This window comes from Rosa rugosa, chromosome 5 (genome assembly GCF_958449725.1).
Source record: "Rosa rugosa chromosome 5, drRosRugo1.1, whole genome shotgun sequence".
NCBI lineage: Eukaryota > Viridiplantae > Streptophyta > Magnoliopsida > Rosales > Rosaceae > Rosa > Rosa rugosa.
The window spans coordinates 795,047-821,636 of NC_084824.1; the positions used below are offsets into that span (position 1 = coordinate 795,047).

The following is a 26,590-nucleotide window of genomic DNA, read 5'->3' on the forward strand; positions in this document are numbered from 1 at the left end:
CAATAGAGTTGAAACGCTCACTAAAAGTGACTACTTGATTGGGAAGGGATATGCCCGCGCGTTTCCATAACAAGTTTCGGATTCTATCGCGGTTTTCATGTTGGACATGATCTTCATTAGAAACCCTTAAAGAGTTAAGGGAAACCGCTGAACACTTGAAATCCGAGTTTGAGATGAATGATTTTTGGGGAACACGATTATGCCTCAGTTTGGAACTTGAGCACCGTGTTGATAGATGCTTAGGCATTTTGACAAAGGTCAAGCCTTCAAGCACCCCATAATTGTTCGTAGTCTTGATCCTGAAAATGATCCTCTTCGTCTGAAGGATGATCAGACGAAGATGTGCAAGAGGCAGAAGTGCGAATAGGCGCATTATTGTACTTAGCTCAATGCACAAGACTGGACATCTCGTTTTGACATAAACTTGTTAGCTAAAGGTATAGCTCTGCGCCAACGCGACTCCATTAGATTGGTGTAAAAGATATCTTTCGGTACTTGAGATGTACGATCGATATGAGCTTATTCTATCCCTATAGAGAGATGATGGATTCAGATCCATCACACACCAGAAACGCCACCAAACGCTGGCCTGCGTATTCTATCCCTACCCCAAAACGACATAAGTGTTTTGGAAGGTTTTTGCTGATATTGGGTATCTCTTGACCCATACAAAGGTCTTCCCAGACTGGTGAAGTGTTCACCATGGGTAAGACCGTGATATCTTGAAGGTCTACAGAATAGACCTTAGTCGCTATATCTTCGAACGATGCAGAAATTATTGCTCTTCACGAAGTGGTTCATGAATGTATATGGATTGGATCCATAGTTACGTATGTTCGAATAGTTGTGGTTTGAAGTCTACCACAGATGAGCCTACAAGCATTTAAGATAATGCTGCTTATTTTGAAACAAATGAAGCAAGGCTGCATGAAAAGCGACAACATCAAGCATAAAATCAGCAATAACAGACTCTCCTCAAAGATCAATAAGAGGGGGAGATGTCTACATATATGGTCTCGAAACGTGAAGAGTGTGTTGTGCTCTTTTTCCCTTTCGACCGAGATTATTTTTTGTCCCACAGGGTTTTTATTACTTGGGCAAGGTTTTTAATGAGGCAACGAGAGAAGCACCACGTTTGGGAGACACAAGGAGGAGTCTAAATCAGGGGGAGTATCCAGAAACATACTCCACACTCAACGCGCGTTGTGCTCTTTTTCTCCTTCGACCAATGTTGTTTTTTCCCACAGGGTTTTATTACTTGGCAAGGTTTTTAACGAGGCAACTTAGAAGCGCAAGGCCTAGACAATACTATTGACATGAAATATCCAAGGGGGAGTGTTGTAGTATATGTGACTCATATTGTATGAGTCATGTTATATGAGTCATAGTATAAATGTCTATATCATGTAATAGGTATTTGAGTGTATAAACATAGGTACTTGAGTGTATGAAGACTTATATGACATGCTTTATCCCAAAGGGCAACAAGCATGGCAAAATGATCATCACAGCCACCATGTGGAGCTGCAGCTGTAAATGTAGTTGTTATCAAATTGAGTTACTCTTTGAGCTTTCACACTTCATATGTATTCCTATAAATACCTCTTTGTATGAAATGAATAAACACACTTGAATCTCCATTCTCTCTGCAACATTACTCTCTCTCTCTCTCTGTTAATTTATGTTCATACTTAAACACCCTTGGCATAGACATCTGCAGCATCCTTATAGCATCCCGCTAGTGAAAAACATTCTGCCGCTCTTTGAAGTTCAGAGTCTCCACATTTTTCCAAATATATCCTAGCTGCACCATTAAAATTCACAAAGTGAGAAACTAAATTTTAAATTGCATCTCATAACCAAAGTTACACAAATCGTGCAACCAATACGAAGATTCAAGTCCAACAGACCATAAAGGCAATAGAATCATTTGAATACTAAGGATAGAAAACTGAAAGCATATTAAAGAACACTGGTGTTTGATTAGTCAAACCTGCTCTTTCATACTCCCCCAAATCAGAAAAACATCTCGCAGCAGAATCTGCCTTGCCAATAGCATCAAATATTTCAGCAGCTTTTCTAAGGATCGATTTAGCCTCTTCGGGATTTGATGTTCGCATACGGTCAGCAATAGCTTTAAGGGCGGAAGCTTTAGACCTCCTTTCCCAGTAAGTGTCACCAGCTCTTTCAAAGCACATTGTGGCCATTTCATAGTTATGTTCATGATATAGCTGCAAGGGCAAGCAGAACAGAATAATATTATTCGAAATAGTGGTGTCAACAACAGATATAGCTATCTTTTATACGAAAGATGAAGCGAACCTTAATGCCTCGGGATTTCCACTCCTCTGGACTGCTTGCCACTTGCATTGCCTGGGTAAGTGAATCATCTAGCTGCCTTTGTTGCACAAGACATTTTTTCTTCCAATAGTCAAACATAGGTTTTGAGAGGTCTTCCACATTTTCACAAATCCACAATCTCTGTCTTGTTCGAGTAACAGCCACATATAATTGCTTCAGTTCAGAGCACAATATGTTGTGTTTTGATTCACTGAAACTTGGAAAGCGCGTAGGTGATGTGGAGTCAAGTAAATCTTGTTCCTTCATGTAATCATATATAACCCTCCACTGATTTTTCAAAGGTGATGTGCCGAAAAAGTTGTATAAGAGAACGTCCTATAAAGATGATAGATAAACGTTAGGACTGAATATTTCAACATCTAACAAAAATTGCAGCATAACAATCATTTTTCTGTTGTAAAACCAGAATATAGAAGTACAAGCTTACATCCTAGAGAGAGGGATACGTAAATGTTAGAATGAATCCAAAAAGACTTCAAACATAGTCAAAATTGAATGGACTGGATAACTCATAAATTAATCATTTTCTGATGTGTAGTTAGAATTCATTTGGATACACACACACACACACACACACATGTCCTGACTTGAATCAATCACCGTAACTTTCTCAGCTATTAAAGTGAATAAGTGAATACAGATTGTAGTTACCTGAAACTCAAGGCCCTTACACTCCACTATGGTTAGGACAAGAGCATGCTTCCCTACAAATTTGGATATATCTCGTCGAGCACTATCATCTCGCACCAAAATCACCTGCTCTGCACCAAAGCCAACTATATTTCCACTGTTTCCAAAAATTTTCATGATTGCATTTTCGTTTTCCCCAGATTCAAGCAAAACTGGAGCTTCCCCATAAATCAGACTGGTTTCAGGTTTTAAAACATCAACAGAAGAGGGGAAAAACCGATACAGTATTTCAACAATGCTTTGTGATAACTTCAATATACCAGCATGAGTACGGAAGTTTTGAGTCAACTGAAGTAATTCAGAGACGAGGCCTTTTTCTTTTCTTTCATCGTTGTTATTGCTTCTCGACTCCAATACAAACTTCTTGTAGAACAGATGTCGTATATCCTGAAACCTAAAGTCAATACCCCTTGCTATTGTTTGTGCTGTATCACCAGAAAAGACAAATCCCTCTTCAACATTGTTGCACATGTGTTTAAACAAAGCAATTTGACTCATTGTGAGATCTTGAACCTCATCAATATAAACAAATTCCATCTGATCACCCTCATATTTTTCATGCTTGAGTCGACGGTGAAGATCAATTACAAAATCAGCCAGATCGAATTCACCATTTGCCATCTTCAACTTTTCATAAGCCTGAAAAACATCGTATATCGCTTCTCTCTTTTGCTTGCTCAAATTAGAACCCCGGTCCTCGCACAGTTGAACGTAATCCTCCCGGCTGAGTTTACCATCACATGCATCTATAGCTCCTAAGCCACCTTTTATATAAGAAATAATCTCTATAAAGACTCTTGAAACGTCAAGCTTCTTTGTTATCTTAGTATTAAAACGGGGCCAATACAAAGAGCTAAACCTCTCATAATTGACTTCTTTCGTCCTTATAAAGCTCTGAAATGCAACTGATCTCGAACTCCTAAAATGGCCAACAGTAGCTTTCACATCAAGGAATCTTTCAAAGTATGAGTTACTCAATGTTCCATCGAGCATCATCAGAAACTTATGAAATGTAATGACAAGTGGGTAAGAACTCGGAGGAATATCGTGAAATGAATCTTGGATATCCTTGAATTGGGTTTCCTCCTCATCAAAATCAGCCATATCAATTAAACCTCTTTCAGTTGAGTTACCTCCGCCACATGCAAAACTGTGGACATGAAAATTAGCAAATTAAACTTGTGCCTCCAGTACTTCAATATATACAGAAGATTTAAATATCATTCGTTCAGACTAAGAAAGAGACTTCATCATGAGCTAGACTGCAAGAGAGATCAGTATATATCCTCGGTTACCAGTGTAGCAAGTCCTCAACTAGAATTTCCAAAATACTAATACTAATATACTAATATTAAAAGTACAATACTAATATACTATGGTGCACTCAAACTAGAATTTCCAAAAAACACAGTTTAGACTTTAGACTCAAATGAAGTATGGTAGGTTGTTTAATTTACATGAATAGTCATTATATTTGAGAGAAGGATAATTATTTTACAAGAAAAAACAACAATTAAAAACTATTTATAGTTTACTGTAACACCATAACCTGTTTGCAGCTAATTATAAAACGAGAAACATTTCTATTGCATGTTCTTTCCGGGAGAGAACAATGCAGTCTAATGATTCATATCATAACCCTAAATTCACATTAAAGCTAAAAGAGGCAGAAAAAGTCTTTTCGATGAATAGTCCACTCACCTTTTCAAGTGTGAAACATGTCGCTTGATGGCAAAACATAGCTTAGGATTCACTGTCACAAAAAGCTGGCGCAGAACATTCCCTTCAGTAGCTGCAGAACTCTGCTCAACCTTGCTAGTATCTTGACTACTATAGCATCCTTCAACTGCAAATTGGTGGCACTGTTCTTTTTGAAACAATTTCATGGTTAAAACTGTGGTTTTCCCTGTTCCCGACCGTCCCACTATAAAGGAACTTCTACGATAAAGGATAATCTCCATCTCTTCATCTGTAACTTCAAATGGAAGATCTAGTTCTCTACCCTCACGGTCTGACTGCAAGTGGTTTACTACCCCAGATGATAAGGAATAAAATTTCATCAGCAACAAACTCTCGCTAACCTGTGAATTCTCAACATAGCTTCTACAATCAGAAGTGTCACCAACTAAATCACTCTGAGCTTCACTGATGCTAAGATCCTTAAACCGGGAAAATTCCAAAGACGGTGACCAGCTTTGTGGAACCTCTAGATCACTGGATACAAATGACAAAGAAAGAAAACCAATAACTAGTTAGAACTATAGAAAGATGGACTCATTATTATTATATTTTGAAGGCATGCTAACAAAAACTAGATGGTAAACAACATACCCATCGAGACACTTCTCCTTGCAAAGATTGATAAAGTTATCAGTATATCTGTTGAAAAAACCATCCAGGCGGTTTATCAACTTTGGGATATCCTCCAGAGGCAATATGTCCCAGATCTTTAATACTTGAACGTATTGTAGGTTCTTTGAGATGTCATTAGTGCAAATAATGTACAGACCTTCAACTTTAAATTTCTTCAAGATCATGGAAGAGCTACCAGAAAGTGTCTCAACACCTCGCCTCTTCGGTCTCCAACCACTGGAAAGCTTCAGTAGAAGATTTAGTGCCGACTTCTTCAAGCGGACTGATGTCAGTTTCTTGAATGACTTCAGAAAGTATTCACTGAAAAGTACCTGAAGATAATGTACAAACCAAATAATCCCATTAAAGCAAAAATATTGAAAATTCCATCAGTAGAAGTTCTTCGAAAAAAAAGAGGAGAAAAAAAAAAAAGAAAAAAAGATATGTGTATATACATATATTTTAAAACGAATATCAAGATCTTTACCTTCCATCTAGCGCTTCTAAAAAGTATGCTGTTGGCATTGAGCAAATCATCAAATTGATCAAACTCTTTCTTTAACCCTAATATGGCCTTGGCTAAATCCTTGTCTTCATCGGCATTAAAGAAGCATCGACGACTTTTGGCATCAAGGACCAAGTCATTCCAAACAGATTCACCATTGCAAAGAGTTCTTTCATTCCCCAAAATCCACAAACAGTGCCTGAAGTCATCAGAGGTTCAGTAGACATTTCCACCAAACTTATAAACAAGAAGGAAAAAGCACAAAAGTTGAAGTAAAACAATACCTAGCCCTTGTAAGAGAGACATTAACTCTCTGCGATTTTGAAATGAACTGAAGTGATTGATGGCTGTTGGATCGTACGGTGGACATTATAATTATGTCCTCTTCCCCACCTTGAAACCCATCAACTGTTTTTACCTTCACTTCAAAGCCATCAAGCTTATCATATTTCTTACCCACTCTGTCCTTAATTGCGACTACTTGAGCAGCATAGGGAGATACTATACCAATACTGAGTCTCTGTTTTGATTCAACCCATTCTGTATCCAAAGAGAAAGCCAAAATAAGAACATCAAAATAACAATATGACCCTAACAACAGCACAAGACTTTGGCATGTTTGGTGGTTTAAAAATATAACCCTAAAAACATACTTCTTGGGTCAAAATTAAACCAATGGAGACTTACATGAGAAGTGCTGAATCAAATTGCAAACAGATTTAAACAAAAATGAATCAGCCATACGATGCCAGTTAAGTGGTACCACTCGTGCAGGAAGAAGAAACAATACATTTGTTGCAGTTCAAGTCAGTATTCTTTAGTGAATAAGGTAATGTAAATTTTAAACCAAAAGCATCAATTTGGAAATCCCAATGATTAAAATACTGAGATGAGAATATGAAGAAGAATCTCCTGCTAGACATGCCTTTATACAGATTCCGCAGTATTTTTGAAACAATAGCAACCTCCACTATATTTTTCCGACTGGGTCCGTCCTCTTCTTTTTCCTCTCTTCCATCAATCACATTTATAAAAGAATAAGGACCAAACATTGCTCCTGGAAGATAGTGCTTCTCATAGCTTCTTCGTTTTACATTTGGAGCATCCTGGATCAAGTCTTTATAGAAATTTGAATTTGGGAATAAACTTATTGATGGATGCATTCTGTATTGCATATTTAAAATATGTTTTGAATGACCCATTAAGCTCAACCTCTCAAACAAGCTTCTTGCAAAACCAGCTTCATCAGAAACCTATAGAAGATACGAAAGCAGATTTTGCAATAAGAAAGAAGTACAATAAAAAATTATGAGAAAAGAAGGAAAGAATATGTGTCTCTGTAGTGTCAACGTACCTTGCTTATTACCGTAGCTGGTAACTGACATTCATCACCAACAAGAACAGCATGCTTCACACCTGGAAGTTGCAGAGGTATTGTGGACTCACACTCTTTTAGCTGTGCAGCCTCGTCAATAACAACAATGCTTAGTGGTTCCATTGCCACTCTATGCAGCTTATACGAACTAGATGCAGTGCAAAATATTAGAGATGCTCTTTGAAAACAGAACTTCTGTATAGATTCCTCATTCCTAATATTTGGAAGTTTAAGTTGACTAAGAGAATCCCGTAGAGTGTGTAAAGCTGAAAGGCAATCCCTTCTCATCATACAAAGATCAAAGGAGTTACCTACAAATGACTCGAACACATCTTCAACATCCGAATGAGAAAAGAGTTCTTCCAAAGCTTCAGAATCAACATTATCTTGAGACAACAGTAACTCAAAGGAATCAACTAACCGGCTAAGCGAAATCAAGGCTTGGAAATTGTCTACCGAAATATAATTTTTCCCTATATGAGTACAGAACACAGAAATGCAATATCTTAACGGCGGTGCAGTAGACCCAAATCTATCTCTCAAAAATTGAACAAATGTTTTGCATTTCTCCTTTTTAACTTGACCACCTGTTCTGCATTCTTTATCTTTTGTTTCACTGACATTCTTTAGTTCTGCCTCTTTTGTGAACTCATTTTCAATATGGTAATCAGAAACACAATCCTCAAGTAAACCTATCATGGAAGCAAAGCAATGCCTCCAACCAGTCGTTGGCCTCAAACAATCTACAAGCCTTTTGACACGGCAATCCATATAAATTTCTTCAATGTCTGCACCAATTTTGAGTCGCTCCTTATTCCCAAACAGAAGAATTTCTCCTAAAGAACAAAACAAATCATTTGGCTCTGCTTTACTCACCATCTTCACAAGACGAGAAGCAACTCCAGTTATTGCAACATTTGTTGGAGCACAAATAAGAGTCCTACAATTCATCTGTAGCAGGGTTGAAAGCAGAGTAACTGTGGTTTTTGTTTTTCCAGTACCAGGAGGACCCCAGATAAGTTGCACGGCAGACTTTTCACCAGAATGCAGCATTTCAAGGCAGGCCAACACTGCCCCAGTTTGGGATTCATTCAATCCAGATGATAAACTCTCAACTATACTCTGATTCCAGATGTCATTATTCTTTTCAGAGCAGAAACCTTTCTGAACCTATTACCAAGCATAGCATATTCAGTCAGTTCCAACAATAAATGTCAGCTTTTAATCCAAATACTAAAGGTTCTCCCAATTCAAAATCAAATGGTATAATTCATCAAAAAAAAAAAAACATCAAATGGTATAATTAGATGGGAGAGATACATGGCTAAAGAAAGTCAAAACATGTGATTGCATCAGTCCCTAAATCCTAACAGGAGGACATTGTGTCAGAATTTTTAGGGAATTATTTTAATAATTATGAAACTTACTGATTCATGACTAGGTACCATATTAGGGAATGTAAATGTAGCTCTATCAATTCCCTAAAAAAAGATTGGGAAATCTCCCTAGTGCTCCACAAAACCCGGAATCGCTTTTGGTTTAGGGTTGCAACTTTTCTTCTTGTCCGGCGGCGTGCTTGGGCGGCGTTGGCTCGCCTCGCCTGCTCGACGCGATTGCCGGACAGGAATTTGAAAACTAATGGTCCGGCAGCTTCTTGGAGAGGGATTACGGCTCGAGTCCGGCGCTGGACGGTTTTGGCGACGAGCACCGGAAGACATCTTGGGCTCCGTGGGCGGCGGGGCAACGCGGGTCGAGGGTCAATGTGGCACCTCCGGGATCTCCATGATCGGCAGCGTGGTGGAGGAGTTGGACAGTGGCAGCGACGTCCGGATTCGGGCTGCTTTGGCCTGGTTTCGACGTGGTCCGGTCCGGCTTCGACCTGGGTTGAGGCAGCGAGGCTGGGGCTTGCGGTGCGGCGGCGAGGCTGGCGTCAGTGGCAGTGGCGAGGGCTGGTGCCGATTGCGGTGGCGGGATCTGGTTTCGGGTGGCAGCGGTCGTTCATTGGAGACTGCAGATGGACGATGGGCTTGGGTCAAGCTTTCATGGTTGGGCCTGAGCTGGGGTCTTCTTCTTGGGCTGTGATTTCGGGATCTTTTTTACCTTGGTTTAGAACCCTAGGTTTGTACTCTCTACGTTTGTTAGGGAATTACGCACTTTTGTGCCTCTAGCAAATCCTCTAGAGTGGTAACGACGGAGGATTCTCGAGCTAAGGATAGGGCACTGGGAAACTCTTGGTTTTCCCGGTCATCTTCTGTGCCTAGTATTTGCTTTCTAGAGTCTAGTGCTATGTAAGTTAGCTTCTCTAATTGTACACCAATTGAGGTCTCTAGGCGATTAGGGTTGTTATAACAAGAAGCTTAGATAGTTTTGGGGTTTGGGCATTTAGCTAGGTACTGTAATAAGTGAGCGCATTTGTCTACAGTGAGGGTCCCTGTCATTTGCTTGGCAGCTCGTGCCAGCTAGAACTGTTGGTATGAGGCAGCTTGTGATGTATGTGCCTTCTGGCCATGGATAAGTTAATGAATTTATCTATTTTCTCTCCAAAAAAAAAAAAAATGTAGCTCTATCAACTAAATAAAACCTACATTATTCAGTAAGGGTTTAAATTCACAAAGAAAACTAAACAAAACCTTCATTACCATAGAATCAGTGCATAGAACTTCGTTGATAATCTTCAGATTTCTGGACATGTGCAACGCTTTCCAAATTCTTCCATCACGGATTAAACTCCCCAAGAAAACTATAAAAAGTGATGTCCTGCTATTTTCGACTTCAAACTCTTTTGATGCCTTGACTTTGAAATAAAGAGAGGTACTGTCATCTTCATTCTCACTTTCTGGGACATAATTAGTGGCCGATGCAAAAGCCCATGACCTCCCTACTCTTTGTAAATCGGAAACAGTTTCAGGTTTAGCATCAGCTAAAACAAAAAGATCACCGGGCAAAGTTTTATATGGCTCCTTGCCACTATCAATGAACCTGTTATGCCAGTAATCAACCTTGACATCATAGGTTCCATATGGCTTGGCTTCTTCAAAACCCACTACTTGAGCAAACGGTGCTCTATTAAGAGTTTTCATATTTGAATGCAATTCTGCTCGGGTTTCTTCCAGTAAAGGATATACATAAGACCGAAAGTAATGCTGAGCCGATTGAAATGATTCAGGAATCTTTTTCACCTAGAAAAGTAAAAGGCTCAGAATGAGTACTCCTTTTCATACAACACATAATGATATCATAAAAGTTGGAGTTAGTATACTTTAAAAAGAATATTACAATGTGATTGAAAATTTAGTCAAGCTGATGATTGTTGTCAATGGAGGTCTCAAAATTATACTTCTAAGAACTTGGTAATTGGTATCTAATAATGGAATTCAGGACTAGTAATCAAAAATTCTTTTGTAAAAGCTTCAATTCTTTCAACTAATCCTGGTTTAGCCTGAATTCCTGAAGTAAATAGAAAACATTTGCTATATATGTGCAAACCAATATATGCCCATTTTCTATTTGGGCCATCCTGTTCCTGGGTAACGCCTTTTCTTTTAAGAGCAGAATTACATTAAAAAGTGAAGAAAATTGAAAAATGAAAGAAAATGTTCTTCATTAAAACGCAACCTGCTTTCATCGGCATCAAGATTCAAGAAGAAACCCGGTATTAAATTAATAACTTTTCCTTTTGTGGGTCTCCCCCCACTAATACATTACCAAAAGGAAAGCTGCATGCAATACCAAACTCAACAACATTTGAAGAAACAGAGAATCCAGAATGATGACAATAGAACATAATAATCACATAAAGCAACAACCTTTCTTAACAAAAACAAGAAGATAAGATTTATTCTATTAAAAGTGGAAGCAAATACCTTGTCTTTGTAAAGATCCTCATTGAAAATGTCCTCCAGGGACCAAGAAAACACAATATCAGTGAAAGGGTCAGGCTTGATCTTTTTCTTGCCTGAAACTGAAACCTCCATCATCTCCACCAAAGACTCTTGCTTTTCTTCTCTGCCTTCTTCAACACAGAGCCGCCTATGATTACGAACCGTTTCACAGAAAACCCACTTCTCAGATTTTGCAAAAGATGAGAGCTTTGCACAGAGAAGAGAGAGATGTCTAGGAATCTATAATAGGATGATCATTGCCTGCAATGCCATAGTACAAGTGATTCCAAAACCAAAACGTTCTTGGAATATTAGAGCTTTGATCAAAGCACAAGTGATTCCAAAACGTTTTAAAAGAAAGAAGACAGTGACATTAAAGGCCTGTACTTTCTACTTAGAGGCGAAGTTTTTCTCATCAATTGGCTGGTCCGTACTCTCAGCTCTCTCCACTTACGCATTTGACTTCAAAAGGTCTTCTTCCTTGGAATAAAGAAGAAAAAACACGTGGTTCCCTCGCCCAGGTCGGAGTTGGCGTCCTCTCCGTTGTCCGATTTCCACGGCTCCAACTCCGACGCCCTCAAGTCGCTTCTGCAGCAGAAGCTCGAGAGCGGCGAGCACGCCAGGGGTTTGAGGAAATTCTCGAGTCGAATCCACTGTTGTTCGAGAATGCTCTGCTGATGGACCGCTCCGGCGAGGGCCACGCCGTGATCAGGTGGCGGAGGAGGAGGCCAGGGATGTGAAGCTGATAATGGGGCAGATACAGTTCCTGCAGAAGAATGTGGAGGATGCGTTGCGTAGCTACAATGAGTTGGTCAAGGAGGATCCCAAAGACTTCCGGCCTTATTTTTGTAGAGGAATGATCTACAGCTTGCTTGAGAGGAATGAAGAGCAGTTTGAGAAGTACCGGCAGCTTTCGCCGAACAAGTTTGAGGTTCGGGAGCGATGAGAATTGAACCAAAAAGAGCAGAGTGCATTCTCTGTTAAAGTTTTGTTACTTGTTTGTGAGACTCCACTTAAAGTTCATAATAAGAGGCCAGGCATTTTTGTTCATTGAATAGTTTCTTATAGCAGTACAATCTTTTCTTCTGATTACTAATAACATGATGATATGAAATGTAGAAACCATAGATAATATGTACTAACCATAGATATTATGTTTGAGTTACATCAGATATAAACAAGTTTCCCAGATGAAATTTCCAAAGTACAGAAATTGCAGGGCATGTGACACCTATTTCTTGCCTCCTTTCTTCTTGTTTTTCTTGTTCTTACCCTTTGTCTTGTTCTTCGCCTTGCTTCCAGTTTCTTTACTGCCAGATGGGGTGGAAGTACCACCGACTTGTTCACATGTCGGATTTGACTCAGTGGACGCGTTGTTTTCCTCACCTTTTGTGTGGCTGTCTTCGGCGTCATGCTGCTCCAAGTTTGGGCCTGGAGACTGCTGATCTGATGCATTGGACTCAGTGGATGCGTTGTTTTCCTCACCTTTTGTGTGGCTGTCTTTGGCGTCATGCTGCTCCAAGTTTGGGCCTGGACACTGCTGATCTGATGCATTGGATATGCAATTACCCTCATCTTTACTGCGACCATCTTCAGCTTCACACTGCTTATCAGCTGCAACAGCAGTCTCTTTCACCAAGCTGGAGTCCGAAGGCACAAGTTTAGAACTCTTACCTTCTTCAGAATCAGTTGCAGAGAGTACAGGACTGCGAGAACTTCTACCTTCTTCAACAGATCCAACTTGATGTTGTGCCACTTGAATGACAGGCGGTTTTGGAAACCATTTTCTCAATATGTCATCCTTGCATTGGTTGGCCGTCATGTCGACAAAGATGGCATCCGAACAGTAAAACCTTGAACAATCAGCCCCGAAGCTTGCAATCACCAAAGTATTATCAATCTTCTTGAGAGCTCCAGCAAGCACATTCACATTTAAAATGAGAGAATTGGGTTTCCTCCTCCTCCTAAGTGCATCATAAAACTCCCATGGTAGGAGTTCAGTGATAAAGTTCCTCCCCAGCAAATCATGGATTATATCCAAACACAAGCGAAAGTTCAAATTAATCAAACACAAGACAGTAACCAATCGCAACATTAGTGGCTGATAATACTTCCTCCAATCTCCGTCAGACTTCTCAATCCATTCAATCATATCCTTCTTCTTAAAAATACAATCGCGAACCACACTAATCACAAATGGAAGAATGGTTCCCAGAGAAGGAAGCCCACCAGTCACTATGGAACGTAAGCTGGTATCTTCATCCTGGTATATCAGCCATTCAACAAAGCAAGAACTTGTAGTGATGACAAAACCTTGAAAGCAACTTGCTGAAAACAGAAGGCGCTCCACAAGATACAAGAAGCAACCAGGTGATATGTAGTCGGAAATCTTCCTCCAGTTGACACTATAAGTTTCAACCAAAGCCTCATGTAACCGACACATGACAGACACCTCTATTGGTTCCTGACGGGTATGTCCAGGTCCAATGCTCGCACAGAGATTCTCAATGAAGGCCTTCCATAGTATATTGCATTCAAGCTTTTTCACAAGCTGAACAGAGAGCTCAGTATTCAACAGCTTACCTGACCCGAGAATGATCATTGCGATCCTTCCAATCTGCCCATAAGACAGCTCCTTCTTCGAGCGGGTATATTCAACTATAACTTGATTCAGCACATTCTTTGAAGCATCAGTTCTTCTAAGAGAAATCATATTCTGTCTCAACGAAATCCTCCAATCTAAAGGAAAGATGTAAGCAACATAATCCCCAGTCGAAAATGTTACCAGCTTCTGTAGTGTCAAGTAATCTTGATGCCTTGGCTTCAGACATTTGGAATCCAAAAGATTTCTTGCAACATCAAAGATAAGGGTAAGAGCCCTGCACTGGAAGAATGTCGAGTCAGAATTCTTTAGTGGGAACTTGAAAAGTGCTTCAAGCTTTTCCAAAACTTTGATGCCAACAGAGAGCAGTTCTGAACTCCAATAATACTGAGCTGCTGGAATGAGCTGATGAACATCAATGGAGACCAACTTCCCATAACTTTTCAAATGCCTTTTGTCCAGACCTCTAACCCAATCAGCATCAGGGACCAGTAAAACATAGATTGGATTCAGATTATGATACAACCTCCAAACTCCTAAACAAGTAAAACAGAGTTCTACATAACTATTGTACTCTGGAGTTTCCACACATCCTACAGATTCAATAATGTGAAGGATCTTCTCCTTCCAGAAATTCCAGTAGTAGACAAGCGAATCAATGGACACCTGATTTCTAGATATTTTATCTTTTGAATGCTTTACAAGATCTCCAATTAATTCTTTCTCCCATAAATACTTATCAGTTCTTGGAGAGAGATGGGCGTCCAAAATTTTTCGAGCAGATAACACTTCACCTCTAATACTCTCAAGTCTTTCAGAAGCTTCCATTTGATGTTTCAAAACAGCCAAGTTATCCTGCCCATTCAATAAAATCTCCGACTCGGCGCAAACAAGCTCATAAACGTTATCTTTCACATTCTTGGCAAATGACTTGGCCTTTGTCAGAAGCTCCTCCTGTTGTGGTAACTTTTTCATGGGCCAGCCCTTGCTACCAGAGGACCAAAGAGACTTGGAAATTACATAAAACAGAATATGCAGTGAGGCCTCTTTGAACTTACCTGCCTTTCCAAGGTAATCAGATTCAAGTAGGATTTCACCTTTAAGCTGGGCGATGTTTGCGGCTTCCAGATAATTTCCAAATTCTTCCTCCAATGACAAAAGCTCATCAAGGCTCCCTAAACTCTTCAAAAAGTCCCGCATCAATATTATAGAATTGAAAGCTTTCACAAATTTCATCATTAATCTGTTATCTTTCAACTTATGATAGTGAAGTGCGCAGCTCTCTAAAAATTCCTGCTCCATTTTATATATTCCTTCTCCTCTACTAGCCTTAGCACAGTCCTCAACAGCATGCTGTTTCCAATAATTAATATACTGCAAACCCATTTCAAATAGTTTCCCATTTGTGCAAACAGTGAGACACTCCGCGAAAAAATTTCCCTTGGCATAGACATCTGCAGCATCCTCAAAGCATCCCGCTAGTGAAAAACATTCTGCAGCTCTTTGAAGTTCCGAGTCTCCACATTTTTCCAAATATATCCTAGCTGCACCATTAAAATTTACAAAGTCAGAAACTAAATTTTATATTGCATCTCATAACCAAAGTTACACAAATCGTGCAACCAATAGGAAGATTCAAGTGCAACAGACCATAAAAGCAATAGAATTATTTGAATACTAAGGATAGAAAACTGAAAGCATATTAAAGAACACTGGTGTTTGATGAGACATACCTGCTCTTTCATACTCCCCCAAATCAGAAAAACATCTCGCAGCAGAATCTGCCTTGCCAATAGCATCGAATATTTCAGCAGCTTCTCTAAGGATCAATTTAGCCTCTTCGGGATTTGATGTTCGCATACGGTCAGCAATAGCTTTGAGGCCGGAAGCTTTAGACCTCCTTTCCCAGTAAGTGTCACCAGCTCTTTCAAAGCACATTGTGGCCATTTCATAGTTATGTTCATGATATAGCTGCAAGGGCAAACAGAACAGAAACATATTATTCGAAATAGTGGTGTCAACAACAGATATAGCTGTCTTTTATATGAAAGATGAAGCGAACCTTAATGCCTCGGGATTTCCACTCCTCTGGACTGCTTGCCACTTGCATTGCCTGGGCAAGTGAATCATCTAACTGCCTTTGTTGCACAAGACATTTTTTCTTCCAATAGTCAAACATAGGTTTCGAGAGGTCTTCCACATTTTCACAAATCCACAATCTCTGTCTTGTTCGAGTAACAGCCACATATAATTGCTTCAGTTCAGAGCACAATATGTTGTGTTTTGATTCACTGAAACTTGGAAAGCGCTTAGGTAATGTGGAGTCAAGTAAATCTTGTTCCTTCATGTAATCATATATGACCCTCCACTGATTTTTCAAAGGTGATGTGCCGAAAAAGTTGTATAAGAGGACATCCTATAAAGATGATAGATAAATGTTAGGACTGGATATTTCAACATCAAACAAAATCTGCAGCATAACAATCATTTTTCTGATGTAAAACCAGAATATAAATGTACAAGAGTACATCCTAGAGAGAGGGATACATAAATGTTAGAATGAATTCAAAAATAGACTTCAAACATAGTCAAGATTGAATGGACTGGATAATTCATAATTGATCATTTTCTGATGTGTAGTTAGAATTCATCTGGAAAATGTGGCAACAGAGAAAATCAATATACAAATATATATCAATCCATGACTTGACTTGAATCAATCTCAGTAACTTTGTCAGCAATTAAAGTGAATAAGTGAATACAGATTGTAATTACCTGAAACTCAAGGCCCTTACACTCCACTATGGTTAGGACAAGAGCATGCTTCCCTACAAATTTGGATATTTCTCGTCGAGCACCATCATCTCGCACCAAAATCACCTGCTCTGCACCAAAGCCAACTATATTTCCACTGTTACCAAAAATTTTCATGATTGCATTTTCGTTTTCCCCAGATTCAAGCAAAACTGGAGCTTCCCCATAAATCAGACTGGTTTCAGGTTTTAAAACATCAACAGAAAAGGGGAAAAACCGATACAGTAGTTCAACAATGCTTTGTGATAACTTCAATATACCGGCATGAGTACGGAAGTTTTGAGTCAACTGAAGTAATTCAGAGACGAGGCCTTTTTCTTTTCTTTCATCGTTGTTATTGCTTCTTGACTCCAATACAAACTTCTTGTAGAACAGATGTCGTATATCCTGAAACCTAAAGTCAATACCCCTTGCTATTGTTTGTGCTGTATCACCAGAAAAGACAAATCCCTCTTCAGTATTGTTGCACATGTGTTTAAACAAAGCAATTTGACTCATTGTGAGATCTTGAACCTCATCAATATAAACAAATTCCATCTGATCACCCTCATATTTTTCATGCTTGAGTCGACGGTGAAGATCAATTACAAAATCAGCCAGATCGAATTCACCATTTTCCATCTTCAACTTTTCATAAGCCTGAAAAACATCGTATATTGCTTCTCTCTTTTGCTTGCTCAAATTAGAACCCCGGCCCTCACACAGTTGAACATAATCCTCCCGGCTGAGTTTACCATCACATGCATCTATAGCTCCTAAGCCACCTTTTATATAAGAAATAATCTCTATAAAGACTCTTGAAACGTCATGCTTCTTTGTTATCTGAGTATTAAAACGGGGCCAATACAAAGAGCTAAACCTCTCATAATTAACTTCTTTCGTCCTTATCAAGCTCTGAAATGCGACTGATCTCGAACTCCTAAAATGGCCAACAGTAGCTGTCACATCAAGGAATCTTTCAAAGTATGAGTTACTCAATGTCCCATCGAGCATCATCAAAAACTTATGGAATGTAATAACAAGTGGGTAAGAACTCGGAGGAATATCATGAAATGAATCTTGGATATCCTTGAATTGGGTTTCCTCCTCATCAAAATCAGCCATATCAATTAAACCTCTTTCAGTTGAGTCAGTTGAGGTACCTCCGCTGCATGCAAAACTGTGGACATCAAAATTAGCAAATTAAACTTGGGCCTCTAGTACTTCAATGTATACAGAAGATTTAAATATCATTCGTTCGGACTAAGAAAGAGACTTCGCCATGAGCAAGAGAGATTAGTATCCTCGGTTACCATGTAGCGAGTCCTGAACTAGAATTTCCAAAATTCTATATGGTGCATTCATACTAGAATTTCCAGAAAAAAACAGTTTAGACTTTAAACTCACATGAAGTACGGTAGGTTGTTTAATTTACATGAAAAGTCATTATATCTGAGAGAAGGATAATTATTTTAAAAGAAAAAACAACAATTAAAAACTATATATAGTTTACTGTAACACCATAACCTTTTTGCAGCTAATAATAAAACGAGAAACATTTTTATTGCATGTTCTTTCCGAGAGTGGACAATGTAGTCTAATGATTCATATCATAACCCTAAATTCATATCAAAGTTAAAAGAGACAGAAAATGTTTTTTATGAATGGTCCACTCACCTTTTCAAGTGTGAAACATGTCGCTTGATGGCAAAACATAGCTTAGGACTCACTGTCACAAAAAGCTGGCGCAGAACTTTCCCTTCAGTAGCTGCAGAACTCGGCTCAACCTTGCTAGTATTTTGACTACTATAGTATCCTTGGACCGCAAATTGGTGCCATTGTTCTTTTTGAAACAATTTCATGGTTAAAACTGTGGTTTTCCCAGTTCCTGACCGTCCCACTATAAAGGAACTTCTACGATAAAGGATAATCTCCATCTCTTCGTCTGTAACTTCAAATGGAAGATCCAGTTCTCTACCCTCACGGTCTGACAGCAAGTGGTTTACTACCCCAGATGATAAGGAATAAAATTTCATCAGCAACAAACTCTCGCTAACCTGTGAATTCTCAACATAGCTTCTACAATCAGAAGTGTCACCAACTAAATCACTCTGAGCTTCACTGATGCTAAGATCCTTAAACCGGGAAAATTCCAAAGACGACCAGCTTTTTGGAACCTCTAGATCACTGGATACAAATGACAAACAAAGAAAACCAATAACTAGTTAGAACTATAGAAAGATGGACTCATTATTATTAAATTTAAAGGCATGTTAACAAAAACTAGATGCTTAAACAACATACCCATCGAGACACTTCTGCTTGCAAAGATTAATAAAGTTATCAGTATATCTGTTGAAAATACTATCCAGGCGGTTTATCAACTTTGGGATATCCTCTAGAGGTAATAAGTCCCAGATCTTTAATACTTGAACGTACTCCTGGTTCTTTGCAATGTCATTAGTGCAAACAATGTATAGACCTTCAACCTTAAATTTCTTCAAGATCATGCAAGAGCTACCAGAAATTGTCTCAACATTTCGCTTCTTAGGTCTCCAACCACTGGAAAGCTTCAGTAGAAGATTTAGCACTGACTTCTTCAAGCGGACTGATGTCAGTTTCTTGAATGACTTCAGAAAGTTATCACTGAAAAGTACCTGAAGATAATGTACAAACCAAATAATCCCATTAAAGCAAAAATATTGAAAAGTTCATTAGTATAAGTTCTTCGAAAAAAAAAAGAAAAAAGATATGTATATATACATGTATATTGAAACAGATGCCAAGATCTTTACCTTCCATCTAGCACTTCTAAAAAGTACACTGTCGGCATTGAGCAAATCATCAAATTGGTCAAACTCTTTCTTTACCTCTAATATGGCCTTGGCTAAATCCTTGTCTTCATCGGCATTAAAGAAGCATTGACGACCTTTGGCATCAAGGACCAAGGCCTTCCAAACAGATTCACTATCGGAAAGAGTTCTTTCATTGCCCAAAATCCACAAACAGTGCCTGAAGTCATCAGAGGCTCAGTAGACATTTCCACCAAACTTATAAACAAGAAGGAAAAAGCACAAAAGTTGAAGTAAAACAATACCTAGCCCTTGTAATAGAGACATTAACTCTTTGCAATTTTGAAATGAATTCAAGTGATTGCTGGCTGTTGGATCGTACAGTGGACATTATAATTATATCCTCTTCCCCACCTTGGAACCCATCAACTGTTTTTACCTTCACTACAAAGCCATCAAGCCTATCATACTTCTCACCCACTCTGTCCTTAATTGCGACTACTTGAGCGGCATAGGGAGATACTATACCAATACTGAGTCTCTGTTTTGATTTAACCCATTCTGTATACATAGAGAAAGCCAAAAGAGTATCAAAATAACAAAATACGAGCACAACAGCACAAGACTTTGGCATGTTTGGTGGTTTAAATTTGTAACCCTAAGGACATACTTCTTGGGTCAAAACTAAAGCAATGGAGACTTACATGAGAAGTGCTGAATCAAATTGCAAACAGATTTAAACAAAAATGAATCAGCCATACAATGCCAGTTATGTGGTAGCAGAAAGAAGAAACAATACATTTGTTGCAGTTCAAGTCAGTATTCTTTAGTGAATAAGGTAATGTAAAGCATCAATTTGGAAATCCCGATGATTAAAATATGGAGATGAGAACATGAAGAAGAATCTCCTGCTAGACATACCTTTGTACAGATTCCGCAGTATCTTTGAAACAATAGCAACCTCCACCATATTTTTCCGACTATGTCCATCCTCATCTTTCTCCTCTCTTCCACCAATCACATTTATAAAAGAATAAGGACCAAACATTGCTCCTGGAAGATAGTGCTTCTCATAGCTTCTTCGTTTTACATTTGGAGCATCCAGGATCAAGTTATAATAGAAATTTGAATTTGGGAATAAACTTATTGATGGATGCATTCTGTATTGCATATTTAAAAGATGTTTTGAATGACCCATTAAGCTCAACCTCTCAAATAAGCTTCTTGCAAAACCAGCTTCATCAGAAACCTATAGAAGATACGAAAGCAGATTTTGCAATAAGAAAGAAGTACAATATCAAATTATGAGAAGAGAAGGAAAGAATATGTGTCTATGTAGCGTCAACGTACTTTGCTTTTTACCGTAGCTGATAACTGACATTCATCACCAACAAGAACAGCATGCTTCACACCTCGAAGTTGCAGAGGTATTGTGGACTCACACTCTTTTAGCTGTGCAGCCTCGTCAATAACAACAATGCTTAGTGGTTCCATTGCCACTCTATGCAGCTTATACGAACTAGATGCAGTGCAAAATATAAGGGATGCTCTTTGAAAACAGAACTCCCGGATAGATTCCTCATTCGTAATATTTGGAAGTCTTAGTTGACTAAGAGAATCCCGTAGAGTGCGTAAAGCTGAAAGGCAATCCCTTCTCATCATACAAAGATCAAAAGAGTTGCCTACAAACGACTCAGACACATCTTCAACATCCAAATGAGAAAAGAGTTCTTCCAACATTTCCGAAACAACATTATCTTGAGACAACAGTAACTCAAAGGAATCAACTAACCGGATAAGCGAAACCAAGTCTTGGAAATTGTCTACCGAAATATAATTTTTCCCTACATGGGTACAGAACACAGAAATGCAATTTCTTAACGGTGTTGCAGTAGACGCAAATCTACCTCTCAAAAATTGAACAAATGTTTTGCACTTCCCCTTTTTAACTTGCGCACCTCTTCTGCAATCTTTATCTTTCGTTTCACTAACATTCATTTGTTCTGTCTCTTTCGTGAACTCATTTTCCAAGAAAATATGGTAATCAGAAAAACAATCCTCAAGTAAACCTATCATGGAAGCAAAGCAATGCCTCCAACCAGTCCTTGGCCCCAAACAATCTACAAGCCTTTTGACACGGTAGTCCATATAAATTTCTTCAATCTCTGAACCAATTTTCAGTCGCTCCTTATTCCCAAATAGAAGAATCTCTCCGAAAGAACAAAACAAATCATTTGGCTCTGCTTTACGCACCATCTTCACAAGACGAGAAGCAACTTCAGCTATTGCAACATTTGTTGGAGCACAAATAAGAGTCCTACAATTCATCTGTAGCAGGGTTGAAAGCAGAGTAACTGTGGTTTTTGTTTTTCCAGTACCAGGAGGACCCCAGATAAGTTCCACAGCAGACTTTTCACCAGAATGCAGCATTTCAAGGCAGGCCAACACTGCCCCAGTTTGGGATTCATTCAATCCAGATGATAGACTCTCAACTATACTCTGATTCCAGATGTCATTATTCCTTTCAGAGCAGAAATCTTTCTGAACCTAATACCAAGCATAGCATATTCAGTCAGTTCCAACAATAAATGTCAGGTTTTAATCCAAATACAAAAGTTCTCCCAATTCAAAATCAAATGGTATAATTAGATGGGAGAGATACATGGCTAAAGAAAGTCAAAACATGTTGCATCAGTCCCTAAATCCTAACAGGAAGACATTGAGTCAGAATTTTTAGGGAATTATTTTAATAATTATGAAAACCTACTGATTCATGACAAGGTCCGATATTAGGGAATGTAAATGTAGCTCTATCAACTAAACAAAACCTACATTATTCAGTACGGTTTAAATTCACGAAGAAAACTAAACAAAACCTTCATTACCATAGATTCAGGGCATAGAACTTCGTTGATAATCTTCAGATTTCTGGACATGTGCAACGCTTTCCAAATTCTTCCTTCAGGGATTAAATTCACCAAGAAAACTATAAAAAGTGATGTCCTGCTATTTTCAACTTCAAACTCTTTTGATGCCTTGACTTTAAAATAAAGAGAGGTACTGTCATCTTCATTCTCACTTTCTGAGACATTAGTGGCTGATGCAAAAGCCCATGACCTCCCTACTCTTTGTAAATCAAAAACAGTTTCAGGTTTAGCATCAGCTAAAACAAAAAGATCACCGGGCAAAGTTTTATATGGCTCCTTGCCACTATCACTGAACCTGTTTCGCCAGTAATCAACCTTGACATCATATAGCTTTGTTCCATATGGCTTGGCTTCTTCAAAACCCACTACTTCAGCAAATGGTGCTCTATTAAGAGTTTCCATACTTGAATGCACTTCTGCTCGGGTTTCTTCCAGCAAAGGATATATATAAGACCCAAAGTAATGCTCAGCCGATTGAAATGATTCAGGAATCTTTTTCACCTAGAAAAGTAAAGGCTCAGAATGAGTACTTTTCAAACAACACATAATGATATCATAAAAGTTAAGAGTTAGTATACTTTAAAAAGAATACTACAATGTGATTGAAAATTAAGTCAATCTGTTCCTAGAATGTTGCTGTGGGTGTGTTGAATGTCGCGACGTACACCAAAAGGGTCTTAGGCGTCAAGATGTTCAGGACATTGGTTCCATTTTTGGGCAGTGTAGGATTAGGGAGTTTTTTCAATTCTGCATTTTCTTTTTCAGCAGTTCCTTTAGGATTTTAGTTTTCAAGTATGGATTTCTTTTGGATTTAGTACTCTTCGTGAGCTTGCATTGTAATATGAGGGGTGCCTGTACCCTTCATGCTTGACCGAGTGAGGTCGTCATGATTTCGATCAATGGATTAGTCTTCCGTTGCCCTAAAAAAAAAAATATATATATATATATATATATATGCCATTTTCTATTAGGGCCATTTTGTTCCTGGGTAACGCTTTTCTTTTAAGAGCACAATTACATTAAAAAGTGAAGAAAAAAAAATGTGCTAATTAAAAAGCAACCTGCTTTCATCGGCAACAAGATGCAAGACGAAACCCGGTATCATATTAATAACTTTTCCTTTTGTGGGTCTTCCCCACTAATACATTACCAAAAGGAAAGCTGCAATACCAAACTCAACAACATTTGAAGAAACAGAGAATCCAGAATAATGACAATAGAACATAATAATCACATAAAGCAACAACCTTTCTTAACAAAAACAAGATAAGATCTATACTATTAAAAGTGGAAGCAAATACCTTGTCTTTGTAAAGATCCTCATTGAAAATGTTCTCCAGGGACCAAGAAAACACAGTATCAGTGAAAGGGTCGGGCTTGATCTTTTTCTTGCCTGAAACCTCCATGATCTCCACCAAAGACTCTTGCTTTTCTTCTCTGCCTTCTTCAACACAGAGCCTATGATTATGAACCGTTTCACAGAAAACCCACTTCTTAGATTTTGCAAAAGATGAGAGCTTTGCACAAAGAAAAGAGACAAGTCTAGGAATCTATAATAGGATGATCACTGCATGCAATGCTATAGTACAAGTGATTCCAAAACCAAAATGCTTTTGGATTAGAGCTTTGATCAAAGCACAAGTGATTCCAAAAACCTTTTAAAAGAAAGAAGAGAGTGAATGGTGACAATAAAGGCCTGTACTTTCTACTTAGATGCGAAGTTCTTCTCGTCAATTGGCTGGTCCGTACTCTCAACTCTCTCCACTTGACCATTGACCTCAAAAGGTCTTCTTTCTTGGTTTTAAAAAACACAAAGTTCACTCGGATAAGTCTTCTCTTTCATTTTTCTCCAAGAAAAATATTGGGAACCGGGACAGACTTTCCTGAAAAAATCACTGTTCATAGTAGGAAAAAGCAATCTGCTACTTTTGTATCTAGAAGACTAGAAGACTTCCCCAAGATCTTATCGGAAAAAAAAGAGCTCCCCGAGACCAAAGCTTACTCACTAAGTATGAACACATTAAATTTGCTTGACCATATAAACTGGTCATCATGTTCTAAATACAGAGAGTAAAAGGTGATACCTGAATCAACAATGGTGGACTTCACACTTGCTTCTAGTTTTGCTTTTGGTTTGGTTTTACTTATTATTCATTAAGTCTTATTGTTAATACACTTTGTTACCTGTGTCAATACTCGGCGAGATAATGTGGAGAAATGGGAAAGAAGGGTCTGATGAATTCCCGAAAGATACATATGGGAATTTCAAAGGTTGGGAAATTGGTTGGTCTTGTGATGCTACTAGGAAATTGAAAGAAAAATTCTACGAATTTTGGAATTTAAATTTGAAATTTAAAATTGAGCTAAAACAAGTGAATTTGGAATTATTTACTTTATTTAATTGTAAGGGTAAAATGAAGTATTAAAAAAGGCAAATGGATCGTAATTAACAAGAAAAGATGGGCAGACTACATCCAACTTGTATATAATAAAAAGAACTTAGATCGAAAAACCTCATTAATTTATCGCCAAGTTAGATACACAGCATTTGTACGCTGGTTTAATTACATTGTTTGACCATATTGGAGTTTTCAAAGAAGAAGAAAAAGAAGAGGATGACCTAATTGGACTACTTGTGTCTGGTTGATACTTTGATAGCATCAGCATGCATGACGCAAGAAATCGAAAATAAAAAATGTATTGAAGAAGAAAAAACTAGCTTAAAAAATTCAGTTACAGTTTGCCCAGACAGGTCAAGAAGGATCGAGAGTGTGCGGCTGTGTATCTTTGCTTTGCGCAAAGAGAGAGAGAGAGCAGGTGTGTTTTTTCGATTGCAATTAATTGGTTCTGATTTTGCATGTCTTCAGTCTAAATTGAGAGTGGGTTGCTTCTTCTCTTTTCTAGAGCCGTCTAATCTAAATTGCGAGTGTGGTCTGGATTTCTATAATCAGTGGATTGCTTCTTTTTTCTTCAATCGTGTAACGAGGATTGAGAGGGAGGTCGATTTTTTGGTTTTGATTTGGTTCATTCTTTTGATTAGAAAATTTGGGCGTTTTGTTTGAAATTTATAGAATCGATGGAAATTATTGATTTTGAAGGTTTGATTTTAAGTTCATGGCGATTTCCAGGTTACCCAGAATTTGTAATTGTTGATTTGGACTAGAAATGCGGGGATATGATACACTGGTAAGAAAAGTTTCAATCTTTGCCTATCTGATCATTGTTTATATGCCAGTTATTATGGTTTTTCTTTGATAAATTCAGTATTTACTGTTTTTTTTTTCTTTTTTTTTCGTTTAGTGATTCGATCGACCAGTTGAGGAATATGATGATTATGAGTCCGAGGGGGATGGATATTTGTACGAGGAGGAATGAGATGAGTATGAAGATGAAGAGGAAAAGGAAGAGGAAGAGGAAGAAGAAGAAGCTCCAAAACGTACCAAGGAAGCATTGGAGTACCTTGAGTTGAGACAACGCTTGAAAGAACAAGTACGAAGGCAGATGAAAAAGAAGGAAGGTGGTTCTCGGGCCAACTCCAATAATAGAAAGAAGCTCCCCTATGATAAGTGAGTGATTGCTTTAACTGTCATTTGTATGTGAAAAAAAAAAACTTCTACTTCCTTAGTTCACTGCTACTAAATACTTTAGGTCTTGCTGGTTCCTTTATTGTATGTATATCTGTTTCGTGGTAGTTCATATTTATTTTTTATTTTTTTCCACTGAAATTATTGTTGTGGCTTTAGATGTTGTTATTTATTGAATGATTTGACACTGGATGAGTTGAGGAGTAAATGTTCAAGTTATGAAGATTTAAAGGACTACCCTATCTTTGAGATCGTCAAGCATATTTGCAAAAAAGGGTTAGTATGATAAGTTTTTAAGATAATTCCATTTAGAGTGATATGGTTGTGACAGGGAATGCAATTACAGTGTTAATTCACCGAGTCTTTCCCGTGACTGCTGTATTTTAGAATGACTGGTCTTCAAAGTAGGCTTGATAATATATTTCTTATGTGCATCAGACTATGAACAAGAGCCAGGCACCGGGCTTGATGAAGGACGCTAAACGGTTCTTAGTTTTTAACAATGTTGACCGATTGTGGAAGGAGCACTTACAAGCGCTCGAGTAACATGGATAGACTAAAGATGATTGCTTATGATACGAGGTATGATTTGAAGATGATTGACAAGAAGACATTTAAGAAAAAAATTTAGACACCTCTACCAAATTTGAATGTTTACTTTGTTTTATTCATGTTGCCCAGATGTCTTGGATTCATGATGATTTTTGAGTTTTTAGGCTCTGCAATTT

At 38.3% G+C, this 26,590-nt stretch overlaps 3 protein-coding genes and 1 long non-coding RNA gene across 6 annotated transcripts; 1 reads left to right on the top strand and 3 right to left on the bottom strand.

Moving 5' to 3' along the window:
• Positions 1-1,526: 1,526 nt before the first annotated feature.
• On the bottom strand, positions 1,527-6,546 carry LOC133708841 (uncharacterized). Its single transcript, XM_062134379.1, has 8 exons — positions 6,193-6,546; positions 5,891-6,107; positions 5,383-5,735; positions 4,753-5,265; positions 3,013-4,201; positions 2,323-2,676; positions 1,994-2,231; positions 1,527-1,804 (listed from the first exon to the last, which is right to left on the bottom strand). Exons 1-8 carry the CDS (start codon positions 6,276-6,278, stop codon positions 1,692-1,694), a joined length of 3,063 nt encoding a protein of 1,020 aa, XP_061990363.1. The 5' UTR covers positions 6,279-6,546; the 3' UTR covers positions 1,527-1,691.
• Positions 6,546-12,183, bottom strand: LOC133708842 (uncharacterized). Its single transcript, XM_062134380.1, has 4 exons — positions 11,147-12,183; positions 9,923-10,462; positions 7,263-8,453; positions 6,546-7,161 (listed from the first exon to the last, which is right to left on the bottom strand). Exons 1-4 carry the CDS (start codon positions 11,258-11,260, stop codon positions 6,661-6,663), a joined length of 2,346 nt encoding a protein of 781 aa, XP_061990364.1. The 5' UTR covers positions 11,261-12,183; the 3' UTR covers positions 6,546-6,660.
• An 85-nt stretch (positions 12,184-12,268) lies between these two features.
• Positions 12,269-24,427, bottom strand: LOC133708840 (uncharacterized). Its single transcript, XM_062134377.1, has 13 exons — positions 24,363-24,427; positions 23,580-23,736; positions 22,237-22,779; positions 20,702-21,898; positions 20,273-20,600; positions 19,657-19,912; positions 19,355-19,571; positions 18,864-19,216; positions 18,237-18,746; positions 16,542-17,739; positions 15,829-16,182; positions 15,500-15,737; positions 12,269-15,310 (listed from the first exon to the last, which is right to left on the bottom strand). Exons 2-13 carry the CDS (start codon positions 23,682-23,684, stop codon positions 12,396-12,398), a joined length of 8,214 nt encoding a protein of 2,737 aa, XP_061990361.1. The 5' UTR covers positions 23,685-23,736; positions 24,363-24,427; the 3' UTR covers positions 12,269-12,395.
• Positions 24,428-24,944: 517 nt separating this feature from the next.
• On the top strand, positions 24,945-26,438 carry LOC133712769 (uncharacterized). Of its 3 annotated transcripts, XR_009847600.1 has the most exons (5): positions 24,945-25,095; positions 25,183-25,464; positions 25,579-25,844; positions 26,022-26,138; positions 26,301-26,438. It is a non-coding gene; the product is annotated as an uncharacterized LOC133712769 (long non-coding RNA). The 3 variants fall into 3 exon arrangements; XR_009847599.1 differs by lacking the exon at positions 24,945-25,095 and having other exon boundaries at positions 25,104-25,464; XR_009847601.1 differs by lacking the exons at positions 24,945-25,095; positions 26,022-26,138 and having other exon boundaries at positions 25,104-25,464.
• The last annotated feature ends 152 nt before the right edge of the window (positions 26,439-26,590 follow it).